This window comes from Odocoileus virginianus, chromosome 25 (assembly GCF_023699985.2).
Source record: "Odocoileus virginianus isolate 20LAN1187 ecotype Illinois chromosome 25, Ovbor_1.2, whole genome shotgun sequence".
Taxonomy (NCBI): domain Eukaryota; kingdom Metazoa; phylum Chordata; class Mammalia; order Artiodactyla; family Cervidae; genus Odocoileus; species Odocoileus virginianus.
Window position 1 is genome coordinate 35192250 of NC_069698.1, and position 14157 is coordinate 35206406.

The window sequence follows — 14157 nt, forward strand, 5'->3', positions numbered from 1 at the left end:
ACTATGGGATTTAAAAATTAACATTAGTTCCTCATGGGGATACATATAGCTAATTTTATTTTTAAAATGTTAGCATTTCCTAAATTTTGTAGAGGTTTACAGACCTGATGACTTCTTGATTTTAATGCCTTAGCAGAACACATCAACTGCATCATTCATTTATTGCGTTAATAGCAGGGAAGTGTGGTTTCCTAGGAAATACTTTAAAAACCACTACTCAATATTTCTTTAACATTTATTCTTGCATCAGTCTAAAGTGTTTTCTTTCATACTTTGATCAGAGACATGAAAATGTTATACAAAGTTCTTTTTACTTATGCAGCTATCAATGGTGGGGAATGAAAATATTTCATTAAAAATAGGAAAGCTGATGAAATCTGCCTCATATAATTTACTAGAATCTGTGGGGAATTGCATTTTATACCTTAACTATGCAAATAATCTTGAGAGGCTACAGTGCCTTTTTAATAAATTGACTCTTAAATTACTTTCCTCTATACCAAACACATCATTTTAAACTAAGTTTTCTTTCGTTAGCATGTACCAATCTAGACATATTCTCATTAAGGCTGTAACTTTCTTTCAATTACTAGAGCACTAGGGAGACTGGTTAAGAAGTGCTGGTCCAAAGATTAAAGCCTTTGCAGACATTATCTGACTCATTTCTGAAGAGAGCCAAGTGCCTGACCTTCATGAAAAACATTGTACTGAAGGCAGTGGGGTGTTCTACTTGCTTTACCCACACTAAAAAAAATCTAGTTCTCTGTCCTTGTCTGTGATTGTGACTGTGATTCATTAGAAATGAGGTCAGTGAACTAGAGAGTAAAATCTGGCTGGAGGGAAAAACTTGTAAATAGACAGTATGTGGTTATGTGGAACTGGCCATCATCCATACAGCTCAGGCCACTTTCTAGAAGGCTTTCCCTGACATGCCCAAATTGATAGAGGTTCTCCTATAGGACATTGTCTTTCTCACATTATATTGTAATTCTCTATTTCTGTGTCTGTCTCCACCACGTAAGCATTTAAAGCAAAAACTATGTCTTATTCATCCAAAGACCAGACACATTATCATTGCCAATGCATAAACTTCTAATCTGTGAGTAATCAAAGTAATGTGTTTATATTAGCAAATGTTAGAAAAAATAATGAAGATAAATGTTTCCTTTCCAATATGCTCTTGCATGAAAATAGAGTCAGCTTTATGCTATCACTCAACATATTTTATTCAAATGCATTAAAAATATTTTTGCCAAAGAAGATCTTGATTACTTTGATCTTTGTAAAGGTTTCACCTTAACCCCAACATTGTCTCTTTGAGGACACAGTTTAGCTAAGGTTCAAACACCACAGGGGAAAGAACACCTGTGTTGATAATCATATAGTGATACTTAGACAGTAAACTGGAGCACAAGCTCCTGTACAGCTCCAATCATCCAGGGCATTTAGATTCAACAACTGTGGTCACAAGTTCAAGGAGCCAATCTCCTTAGCCTAAACTGTACTAAGTTCCTGAGTCTATAAAACAGCTCCTTGGCATGGCTATCAAATTGAGTAGTGGAGGCAACTGTGGAAAATTCTTAAAGAGATGTGAATACCAGACCACCTCACCTGCCTCCTGAGAAATCTGTATGAAGGTCAAGAAGCAACAGTTAGAACTGGACATGGGACAACAGATTGATTCCAAATTGGGAAAGGAGTATGTCAAGGCTGTTTATTGTCATCCTGCTTATTTAACTTATATGCAGAGTACATCATGAGAAATGTTGGCCTGGATGAAGCACAAGCTGGAATCAAGATTGCCGGGAGAAATATCAATAACCTCAGACATGCAGATGATACTACCCTTATGGCAGAAAGTGAAGAAGAACTAAAGAGCTTCTTGATGAAAGTGAAAGAGGAGAGTGAAAAAGTTTGCTTAAAACTCAACATTCAGAAAACTAAGATTATGGCATCCAGTCCCATCACTTCATGCCAAATAGATGGGGACACAATGGAAACAGTGACAGACTTTATTTTTGGGGGGCTTCAAAACCATTGCAGATGGTGACTGCAACCATGAAATTAAAAATTAAAAGACACTTGCTCCTTGGAAGAAATGTTATGACTAACCTAGATAGCATATTAAAAAGCAGAGACATTACTTTGTCAACAAAGGTCCTAGTCAAAGCTATGGTTTTTCCAGTAGTTATGCATGGATGTGAGAGTTGGACTATAAAGAAAGCTGAACACCAAAAAATTGACGCTTTTGAACTGCAGTGCTGGAGAAGACTCCTGAGAGTCCCTTGGACTGCAAGGAGATCCAACCAGTCCATCCTAAAGGAGGTCTGTCCTGGGTGTTCATTGGAAGGACTGATGTTGAAGCTGAAACTCCAATACTTTGGCCACCTGACACAAAGAACTGACTCTTTGGAAAAGACCCTGATGTTGGGAACGATTGAAGGCAGGAGAAGAAGGGGACGACAGAGGATGAGATGGTTGGATGGCATCACTGACTCAATGGACACGAGTTTGAATAACTCCGGGACTTGGTGATGGACAGGGAGGCCTGGCGTGCGACAGTCCATGGGGTCACAAAGAGTCGGACATGACTGAGCGACTGAACTGAACTGTGTGGAAGCAAATAACTTCCTAGGGCCTCACGTGCATGGACTCACTATTGAACTAAAGTTAAGTTAGAAATTTAAGTCGCTCAGTTGTGTGCGACTCTTTGCGACCCTGTGGACTGTAGCCCACCAGGCTCCTTGGTCCATGGGATTCTCCAGGCAAGAACACTGGAGTGGTTGCCATTTCCTTCTCCAGAGGATCTTCCCAACCCAGGGATTGAACCCGGGTCTCCCGCATTGCAGGCAGATGCTTTAACCTCTGAGCCACCAGGGAAGCCAGGAACTATTGAATTAAAAGCAACGTTAAAGTAGGAATCTGGAGTCAGTGCCACTTATCCACTGCTTTACTTGCAACTATTCATTTCAGTGTTTTGTTGATTTTCATCAAAAAACTTTATTCCCCATAACCCACACCCCACCGACTCAATGGACATGAGTTTGAGCAAACTCTAGGAGATGGTAAAGGACAGGGAAGTCTGGTGTGCTGCAGTCCATGGGGTCACAAAGAGTCGGATATGACTGAGTGACTGAACTGTACTGATAGTAATTTTTTAGAGTCATTTATTTTGAGAGTCATTAATATGGAATTATTACTTGAATTAAGTCTTGCAATTCTGCACATTTTCTTTCTCATGACAATAATACTTCTTCAAATTTTCCAAAAGAACTGTCATGAATGGGTCAGGAAGACACAGCAAAAGCATGTTCTCTCCATTACCCATGTGATTAGTTATATACATTATAATAGAGCATAAAATGGAATATTTCCTTTTCTTAAAAAAGACAATCTATAGAAAATATTTAATGACATGAGAAATGTTCATATGTAAATAGGTTACAAAACAGCTTATAATATGGTATTTTGCATGATTTTATGATATACTATTTCTGTATACTCATGTAATATTTCTTGAAAGATTATTAACTGTGGTTGTCTTTTTGAGAATGGGGTTAAACAAGATTTATGTTTTCTTCCCTTTTGAGCATGTGTTTTCTAAATTCATGACTTCCACAAATTTTAAATTTCTTAATAAACCCAATTTGAAATCCATAAAAAAGCTTGAGAATAATTTGAGAGCTGAGTGGAATTACTTACCCTAGTCCCAGCAGCTGACACACATCATCTGAGATCTGGGTTGTCCAGTTCTCGGCACAGGCTACATGCCATGTGCTTTGAATCCTGAACTGCACCAAACCACTGCTGTCTGTCGTGCCATTGAAGAGACGCACTAAAAAGATGAGATCATACACAGGGTCACTGCGATCCAAGCCAATAAACAAATGTTGGACTCTTAAGCTAAACATGTAAGATTCTTAGCATTTAGAGATTGATAGTGTATGATTTTTCTTAAGAACACACTGGAAGTCTTAAGTTGAAAACAGTAAGTTTGGTAGTATGAATTTTGCTTTTTCATGTAATTATAAAGATGGAACTGGCAGAGATATATAAGTTCATTGCATATCAGTACAGCCAATAAACAGAAAATAAAGCTATTTTGAAGAGCTAATAAGCATAGTTACTAAAAGAAGGAAAACAAATTCAAGAACAACTTTAAACATTTTTTTTTCTTACTTCTCTCTCCAGAAAGTATCTTCTTTGACCTTATTTTTTTGCTGTTTGGTTTCTGTCATTCCCCCCTTCAATTTACAACCATTTAGGACAGAGAGTTAAGGTCATTAGCAGCTAGGTGGGAGACTGGGCTAAGAGAGTTAGTTTATCAAACAGATAAAATATCACCCATCATAGTTTTACCCACAAATATCATACAATAATTCTATAAGTGTTTGTTACTCTTTACCATTTTTTCTGATGATAAAAAGAATAAAGGCATTGCCTGTAGAATTAGACAGACTTGGGTTGAAAACATAGCCCTAAGCCTTACTAGATGTGTGATCTTTTGCGACTACTTAACTCCTCTGAGCCTCAGTTCTCAGTGAAACAGAGCTAATTCCAATTATGTTAAGATCATTTTACAGCACCCCGTTATAGCACATGCATATAATAAATAGCTTTTACTATTTTCTTTTTTTTGAAATAAAAGTAGGACAGAGTAAAAGTAGTCATTATTCCTAATGTGGACAGAGGGCTGGATAGGGGATGGACAGGAGACTCAAGGCAGGAGGAGAATTAGATACTGAAGAATCAAGAATACAAGGACATACATAAGTGCCTTCCAATCAGGTAAGTCTATAGTCTACCAATTGCAAGGTAGCTATGAGTTACCGAAATGTTTAGCCGTAATTTATAAACAAAACCCTTTATAGAAGTATTTTTTAAAATTGAAAACATATCTCCGTTTCATAGATGGTTTGCCACAACTACTATCTATCATCTTGCTAACAAGAAATAACTATTAGACAGTTTTGGAAGGTAGTCCCACGAGAGCCTGTATACTGGATATGGAAGAACTTAATTTTATGATAATTGCTGTCACTTGAAAAAGAAAAAAAAAACAAACAAACAAACCCGTCATCTGATTGGCTGGTGCCAAGAGCTGTGGTATACATTTGAAAACTGTACTTAAAATAAGAGAATGTTATCTTTTAAATCCTGTTCTCCCTTCTGCATTTTCAATGACATGGAATTAAGGCTAATGTGCTTGCTTTATTTTCTTTGGTAATCTCAAACTTTGTAGCTTTTAAAACTAGAAACCATTGTTCTGACAAGGCAGGCAACTGTAGTTCATAAACACGATTTTATGAAACACTGCCCTGTAGATGCTTTTCCCCATGTCTCTGGCAGTCTTGTTGTCGTTTATATCCTGGGGATAAGGAGAACTAGGCTAGCAGTTCTAATGTAACATTCTTTAAGCATATCTTAATATAGTATTTAAGTAAATGGTCTAATTTCTACACAATTATTGCACTGAAATGTCTTTTTTTTTAAGGTGTCTAAATAAGCTTGCTAATTCAAGACACTAGCCAGTTGTGCATCAGAGTGCTTGAATTCAGGAGCTTACAGCATTATTTATGAAGGAAAAATATAGAAATATGAAGTACCTCAGGTTGAATGTTATTGTACTGTATTTTTAATGTAACAGTGCAGATCTTGTTAGACACATGAATGTGTATAATCATGTTAAATGCAAATAAAATAAAACCGGTTCAAGAAAAAAAAAAAGAATGCAAGGACAAGTCCAAAAAAGTCAGTTATAAATAAGCACGAGGGGGCCTCTGGGTGTAGGCGATGTGTAAAATATGAATCAGAGTGGTGGCTAGAGTGGCTGGCATGGGCTGTTGTCTTTCTGAGGTATTTTATGCTTTTTACCTGAAAATGCATTGTCCTAGACCTAAAGCTGGGCTTCCCAGGTGGCATTAGTGGTAAAGAGCCTGCCTGCCAATGCAGGAGACCTAAGAGGTGCGAGTTCGATCTCTGGGTCAGGAAGATCACCTGGAGAAGCAAATGGCAACCCACTCCAGTATTCTTTCCTCGGAAATCACATGGACACAGGAGCTTGACAGCCTGCAGTCCATAGGGTTGCATAGAGTCATACACAACTGAAGCAACTTAACACACGCAGACTTAAAGGTATTAAATGTAGTCAACTTGAAACAGAAACAAGTTCGCGTGTTAGCATTTCTTATAACCAGAATGATGGCAGAGGCACTAAAATCACCAGGAAACAATAATCCATAAGTACCAAGATATGTCCTAATAAATATAGTCATAATCTTCCTTTTGTATTTGTAGAATCCAAATGTAGAAATTAAGATGATCAAAGTTTTTTCCTAAAAATAAAACGTACCACAATCTGCTTCATCTGAGCCGTCCTTACAGTGTGGAAAACCATCACAGAGATTCACCAGCGGAATACAGTCCCCATTCTTACACTGAAAACTGTCTTCCTTGCAGGGTTCTGTGGAGGGAAAAAATATGTATTGCATAGGATAATGAAATGACAAGTAGACCATTCTGGAGTACCCACACCATTTCTGTCCCTTTAAACATCCATTCTTTGCCACAGGCCTTGGTTAAGCTGACTTTGATACTGAATATGACAAAACAATTGCTCCAAATGCTTTTGCAATAGTCCTGTCAAAGCTAGAGACATGGTTTAATTAGAATATGAACAAAACCTTAAGCATCTCCTTTGCAGCAGAGGGCAGGGCAATTCCAAGCGATGTGTGAGAGATTTTGGACATATCATCCCACACCGTCTCTGTGAATCTTATAAATTCTTCCAACCCAGTGAATGTGAATGTGCAAGTAACAACCATTGGGATGTTCACAAGTGTAGACAGATCTTTTGGTTTTACCATCCAAATGACACCTCCAAACCTTTCTTACATAGAAATGTGGAAGCTGTCTTTTGGTGGAATCAAAGTTGGACCAAGCTGGAAATAGTTTAATTAAAGCATGGTTAGGTGGGAAAAAGTCATCTAAAGAAATGGAAACTGCAATAGCAGTCATTTGAAAGGAAACAGGGAAAATAGGGCTGGAGTTATTGGGAATGTGCTTGGACATGAAAACACAGGACAATGAAGAGGCTGGACAAGAGAGGATCAAAGTACATATGGTGGCTGCTTCCAGAGTTTTGAGTTCTGCATAAGATGTCTACTTGAAGTATTCATTGTTTAAAGGGAGTGGGAACTATGTTTCCTGAACTATGTTTTTGTGTATTCTTACGGAGTTTTGCTCTAGGGGAGCCCTCATCTCACTGGAAAAGAGGAGTTTGCTCCCCTAGAGTTGTTTTCTGATTGTGGCTTGGAGGACTAGCTACATCCTGATATTAGAATCTCTACTGGGGCCACGTGGAATCTGGATTTTCTGAGAAAGGAAATAGCCGTTGGGTATGTAGAGGCTTTTCTTGGGCTCCAAATAGTGACTGCAGCCATGAAATTAAAAGACATTTGCTCCTTGGAAGAAAAGCTAGGACAAACCTAGACAGTGTATTAAAAAGCAGAGACATTATTTTGCCAGCAAATGTCTGTATAGTCAAAGCTATGGTTTTTCCAGCAGTAATGTACAGATGAAAGGCTGGACCATATAGAAGGCTGAGTGCAGAAGAACTGATGCTTTCAAACTGAGGTACTGGAGAAGACTCTTGAGAATCCCTTGGACACAGCAAGGAGATCAAACCAGTCAATCCTAAAGGAAATCAACCCTGAATATTCATTGGAAGGACTGATCCTGAAGCTCCAATACTTTGGCCACCTGATGCGAAGAGCTAAGTCATTGGAAAAGACCCCGATGCCTAGAAAGATTGAAGGCAGAAGGAGAAGGGGACGACAGAGGATGAGATGGTTGGAAGGTATCACTGACTCAGTGGACGTGAGTTTGGGCAAACTCTGGGAGAGAGAGAAGGACAAGAAAGCCTGGTGTGCTGCTCCAAGGCATCACAAAGGATTGGACATGACTGAGTAACTGAGTAACACCAAAGATGGGTAAAAGTAAAGCTTTTTCTATTAATGCTCTCATTGAGTCCATTCATTAAACTGAATCTGTAACTTACTAGCTGTAATAACTATATGCCTTGTTTCTTCATTTTTATATGCCTAGGACTTGACAAAATGACTGGAACAAAGTAGGAAATCAGTAGTTATTTGTTAAATGTTAAGTGAATTAACGTATTAGATAAGTGGATATGCCTCAGTAATCAGCATGCACATTAGTAATAAACACAATATGAGTAAATCACTAAGAGTATGATTTCAAAAAATGCATTTAAAAAGTAGACAGCTGATTGGCTGACGATAACTACTGACTTGAAAAATAAAAATCAATGATGAATTATGAAGATAAAATTTACTTGTCTGAATTTGGGTGCAGGTTAAAACATAAGCTCTGGAATCATGTGACTGATTTGACCTTCAATTTAAACGTTTTCTTTTTATTTATTTTTGACCTTGGACAAATAAATCAATCTTTTAGAAACTAAGTTTCTTTGATATAAGTGGGATAAATACTGCTTATGTCTTAGGTATATCATGAGAATCATTTTTTTAAAAAAATGAATGTATTTACTGTGCCAATATGAATACACTGAATGCAGAATAAATTTTATCCTTAACAGTAAAACTAGTAACACTTAGAGGTCATCCTTTTCATTGATACTTCTGTGTGCTTTGTGCTATTTTCTTCTCCAGATAATGCGAGAAATCAGACCTAATGCTTTGCTCCAGGTATCTCACAGCAGTAATTGGAGGTATTTGTATGTGTTATTTTAAACCTTGATAAAGTCTATATTTTTTCAACCCAAATTTAAGTTACTTTAATAAAAAATACTTTAAGAAAGGCATGATTGGGATAGTTGCTTCTGCAAATGTTTATCCACTGAGCATAGGTTACATATATCAAATATAATACTATTAGGAAGGCTCTTGTAAATGCAATTATCAATTTATTTCACAAACACATATTTCTAAACCAGATTAGTGAGACAATAAATGGGCTGCTTATTCTACAGGCAAGCCTCAATGCTTTAACTGACTTTATATTTTAATCTTTCCAGTACTGAGTTTAGAAAGCAGGAATACTTAAAACTAGGTATACATGTGTTGAATTTATATCTTCTATTTTAAATCTATATTTTAATATATATTATATTTATTTTAAAAGCTGACAGCCCAATTTTGTATCCATAATCAAATATCTTAATTTACTTATAGAATGGTAGTCAGCACTAGTTATTTTTAAATTATCCCATTACTTTGTTTTCATAGATTTTTAAAGTCATTAGGTAAAAATGAGTTTTAAATGCCAATAATTTAATCATTGATAATTTATTAATAATTTTACTCTTTTACTGGTATAGCCAGGCTATATTTAATTCAAAAAGCATGTATCCATTGAACTAAAATTTAAATAACTGAATAAAAATATGAATGAAAGCATGTGCAAATATCTGAAAATTGCAGTTCATTTTTCTGCTCTAGCCAAAGCTGTTAGTGTTATACCAAATGAACATAGAAAAATTATCCTATCTTCATAAGATGAGTCTGTTGGATTGAAAAAAAATGCTGAATGGGAAAAAATAATCTATTGCTGCTGAACTGAAAATAAATGACCCATTCTGAGAAATTTAAATAAATTGTTTCAAAATTTCCCTTTATGTACATGAACTGGATTCTGATTCTTTGCAGCATGTAACAATTCAACTTCAAGAATTTAATCCAAAAGTTTAACTCTCTGTGGCCTCTGGAGTCTTATTTCTGATCATTTTATGCCCATAGTGAGAGAGACAAAAAGAAATATTATTAAGAAATGAATTTCCCCATCTCCTTTTTATGAGGTCTCCAATAGCCCTGCCTCATTCAGTCAACATATGCCTGGTTTTAAATGGAATTGAACTGATCTCTAAGGCACAAGCCACACAATCTGGGGAGGGCACTGAACCCCTAAATGTAATCAGCTGCCACTTCCATAGTTGCCAGATAAGCACTACTGAGTTCCAAATTAAGACTCTGAGATTCAGAAAAGAGCAACGAGGGGACATTCAGAGGAGAGTGATTTTAATAAATCCCATTTCTTATACTCCAGTTTAATGTAAATAAAATGTGAAAACTAAGATAAAAAAAGGAGATACAAAAAATATGTTGTACAAGGGTTTTACATGCCACTTAAGTGCTTTGGAAGGTATACCTAAAATATCTTAGAAGATAAATGAAGGACATTCATGCTGAATATTTATGATATTCCTTTGCTCCTTTTTTCCGAAAATGACCAGCACAGCAGGACACCAACATAAAGATGTGTGTGCCTAATCTCTCCTTCTGTTACCAGTGTGATTATCTGCCACTGCCAATTCACTGTGTCTGTAATTTCTTTTCAGCCTTTTGGTGTAAAAAAATCCTTCTGGGAGAAGATTATGTTGATAATGACTCAATCACTCCATTTTCTAGTCCCTAGCAGCATAAATCCCTGGCCAAGAGGAATGTGAGACCACATTCTCAACATATTCAACACAGAGTGATGGTCATGGAAAACTCCATTTTAGCTTTAATCCAGGGTATTTTCTCAAAATGATTTATTGCCTAAATAACATTATCATAGTAACTAAAATCTTTTGAAAGGGCAAACAAATAAAAACAATACCTAGGCCATAAATCTCCTACCTATTTTGTGTTGTAAGCCATAGATTATGTTCTTTTGGCTTTTATCTTGACTAGAAATTGCTTGTAATATTTTTCAAAGTCCTAATGTATTTACTTTATTAGAAGACTCAAATAAAGCCAGCAACTGTAATATTTTTGATGAAAGAGGTGTTGCTACCTTCCTTTCCCCAAACTATTTTCTATAATTCTTTCCTCCCTTTTCCTTTACAATTTGAAATATGGCTTAAAGACCTACCATTTCTCTAAAATTTTGTTTCAAGATGTTTTCATTTTTGCAGATGGTAGATGGTCAATAATTACTTTTTTGGATAAATTCACTCCCTTATTGGCTATAGCTATTAGTTTTTCTTAATCTCATTAGTTCAGCTGGTTTTGCAATTCATCTTCATTTCTTTAAAAATATAGCAATTTTCAGTCAGACAGAGAAAGACCAGTATCATATGACATTACTTATATGTGGACTCTAAAATGATGATACATATTTTATCCTTTCTGGTGCAACGGTAAGATGGTAAATGGGATTGGTTCCTTAATTTCTCTTTCTGATCTTTTGTTGTTAGTTTATAAGAATGCAAAAGATTTCTGTATATTAATTGTGTATCTTGGAACTTTATCAAATTCACTGATGAACTCTATTATTTTCTGGTAGTGTCTTTATTATTTTCTATGTAACTGACCCAACACTGTAAATCAACTACACTCTAACAAAAACTTTCAAAAAATGTTTAAAATTAAAAAGAATACAAATGAACTTATTTACAAAACAGAAAGAGACTCACAGACATAAAAATTAAACTTACTGTAGAGAGAGGGATAAATTAGGTTAGGATTAACATGAACACTACTATATATGGAATAGAAAATCAACAAGGGCCTACTGTACAAAACAGGAGACTGTGCTCTATATTTTATAATAACCTATAAGAGAAAAGAACCTGAAAACGAATATATATAAAATATATGTAACATATAAATGAATCACTGTACTATATATGTGAAAATAACACAATATTGTAAATCAACTATACTTCAATAAAAAAAGAAAGTAGAAAAAACCGAAGATCATTTTAATTTGGTGAATAGACATGGGACAATATTAAACAGCTAACTCAATTTGCAGTTAATATGCTACAAGTTTTTAGTTTATTTTGTGTTTTATACTTACAGGAAATAAACATTGAAAAATGAATTTTACTGTGATAACAAATAAATATAATTAGAATAAATTTAGAAAGCATATAGTACTCCTCAAAAGTTCCTTCCATGACATCTTTGGAAAAAATTTGGGAAGCCCACCTCTCCAAGAGAGTAACTATTAGGTATTTTCTTGCTCATTTTAAAATAGAGAATCAAGCACATAATTGTATTTCATTCAAATACAAATGATACTGATGTCACACATTTTCTTTATTGCAGAAGTTTCTCCTCGAAAATTTAGAAATATCACTCCACTGTTTTAAAATATTCATCATGAAATGACTAAAATATAAAGCTGAACTGGTTTTTAACATCTTTAAAAACTGATTTTGCTTATTCTCCTTTAAAATTTTATGAAAACTTTCCTTTAAAATTTTAAATATGAAATGTTTTAACACTGATCCCTACTTATAAATTTTTATGATTTTTCAGACACTTTAATCAGATCTAGAAATTATATTGTTTTTTTTCCTATTATAACTTTCAGTGTTAGTTTTAATTGGCTCTCTTCCTTTGGGAATCACTATTACTTTCAATTTGTGGGTTGGTGTTTTTCCTGTATGCACATCAGAGACGTCCACATATTTCCATCTCTTTACCTATCATTTTTGACTCTTGATCATGCTTTTGTGCAGTGTTTTTGTGAGATTGTGGTATTATGGTGTCAGAGTTTTTGAATAGGTATACGATTGACCAAAAATCTGTGCAGTTCACACCATCACCAAAAACCTCTGATGGAGTCAGAAATAATAATCTAGTTGTGGTAGAGTTTCAACAAGAAATTCCTCTTCTCAAAGAAGAGAATAGGCCATAGGGATAGAAAAGTGACTTAATTCAAAAGAGGCCTCAAAATTGCCTTGATTACTACTTTCCAAATCAGTGATTTAATTATCTCCTGTTAGTTTTTGATTCTGTATACATTATATCTATCTATATCACTCTCTCTATATATCTTACACATTATATTTACACAAACATATGACATCTATTTATATTTTCATATCAATATATTTTCCTTTTTGCTATTTTGAAAGATAATTATAAATATAATTTAAAATAAATAATTTTATTTATAAATTAAAATAATTGTAAATCATATTACTTTCTACATGTTTCTCATTTTTCATGTACTCTTTTTTACGATAAATTCTAATTTTCAGTTGCTCTAAAGTCGTTATTCCTTTTCTTTGGTGCTGTATATTCTTTCATAGGCCTTAATGTTTTTGTTTGTTTACTTCCCTAATTGATGTTTTGTTTATTTACTTCACTAGTGGATTTTTTGGTTGATTCATGTCAATGTTGCTTATAAATCCTAAGTATGTGTATCTAATACCAATCACAAATTCCAGAAGAATAGCATCATTTCCTAAGCTACCACTTACTCCCATCTGAGTAGCTTGGGCAGTAACAATTGTTATGATTTATATTCAGGGCCAGAAGATAGATAAGCTACAGGTCATTTTTCACATTTGCAGTAATGTTCAAAGCGCACAGTTTTCTGGGATGAGGTCTAAGTTGTGAGTAGAGGAACAGATATTTGTACAGATGATTCTAGTATCAGAGAATAGGCCAGATGATGATCGATACTACAATCCTACCTCTTTTCTAGACATTCTAATTAAAGACATACTGACCACAGTTCCCTATGGAAGGGAAATGTAGATGTAGGAAGCGATGTGTATTCTGTCTTCCTTACATATTTCCACCTAGAGAACCATTAAGTGGTGGGACAGAGGTATTTTAAAAAATCATAGTTCAGGGGGAGCAGCAAGCCATAAAAATTCTCTTTAGACCCCTGAATGCAGAGTTAAACATATGAATGAAAATATCTGTATCTGTATCTACATCTATAACTATATCTACATCTCTCCATGATGAGCAGGCAGGTCACGATTTTGTTTTTCCTGCTGATTATGTTATGAATTTAATAAAAATATAGGGGAGGAAGGCTGTGAAAAGTGTGAAGTGAAAGTGTTTGCTGCTCAGTCGTGTCTGACTCTAGGAGACCCCATGGACTGTAGCCTGCCAGGCTCCTTTGTCCGTGGGATTCTCCAGGCAAGAATACTGGAGTGGGTTGCCATTCTCTTCTCCAGGGGATCTTCCCAACCCAAGGATTGAACCCGGGTCTCCTGAGTTGAAGGCAGCCTCTACCATCTGAGCCACCAACAAGGCTGTGCATTCCAGCAAATATCAGCACCAAATTCCTTCTGCCCTCATGGCCCTGCCTTTTCACACTGTCTCCGAGAAGTTGATGTTAATTTTTTAATTGGATGTTGTTGACATTCAAACAGCTCATTTG

General features: G+C 35.4%; 1 protein-coding gene across 2 annotated transcripts in view; it reads right to left on the reverse strand.

Annotated features, from left to right (window-relative positions):
- The window catches only part of TMPRSS15 (transmembrane serine protease 15), a 137876-nt gene that overhangs the window by 40136 nt on the left and 83583 nt on the right, over positions 1–14157 (reverse strand). For both annotated transcript variants that reach the window (XM_070455233.1, XM_070455231.1), the window contains 2 exons: positions 6353–6463; positions 3703–3835 (listed from right to left, as the gene is read on the reverse strand). In XM_070455233.1, coding sequence (XP_070311334.1) covers positions 3703–3835; positions 6353–6463 — 244 coding nt within the window. The remainder of the gene's footprint in view (positions 1–3702; positions 3836–6352; positions 6464–14157) is intronic.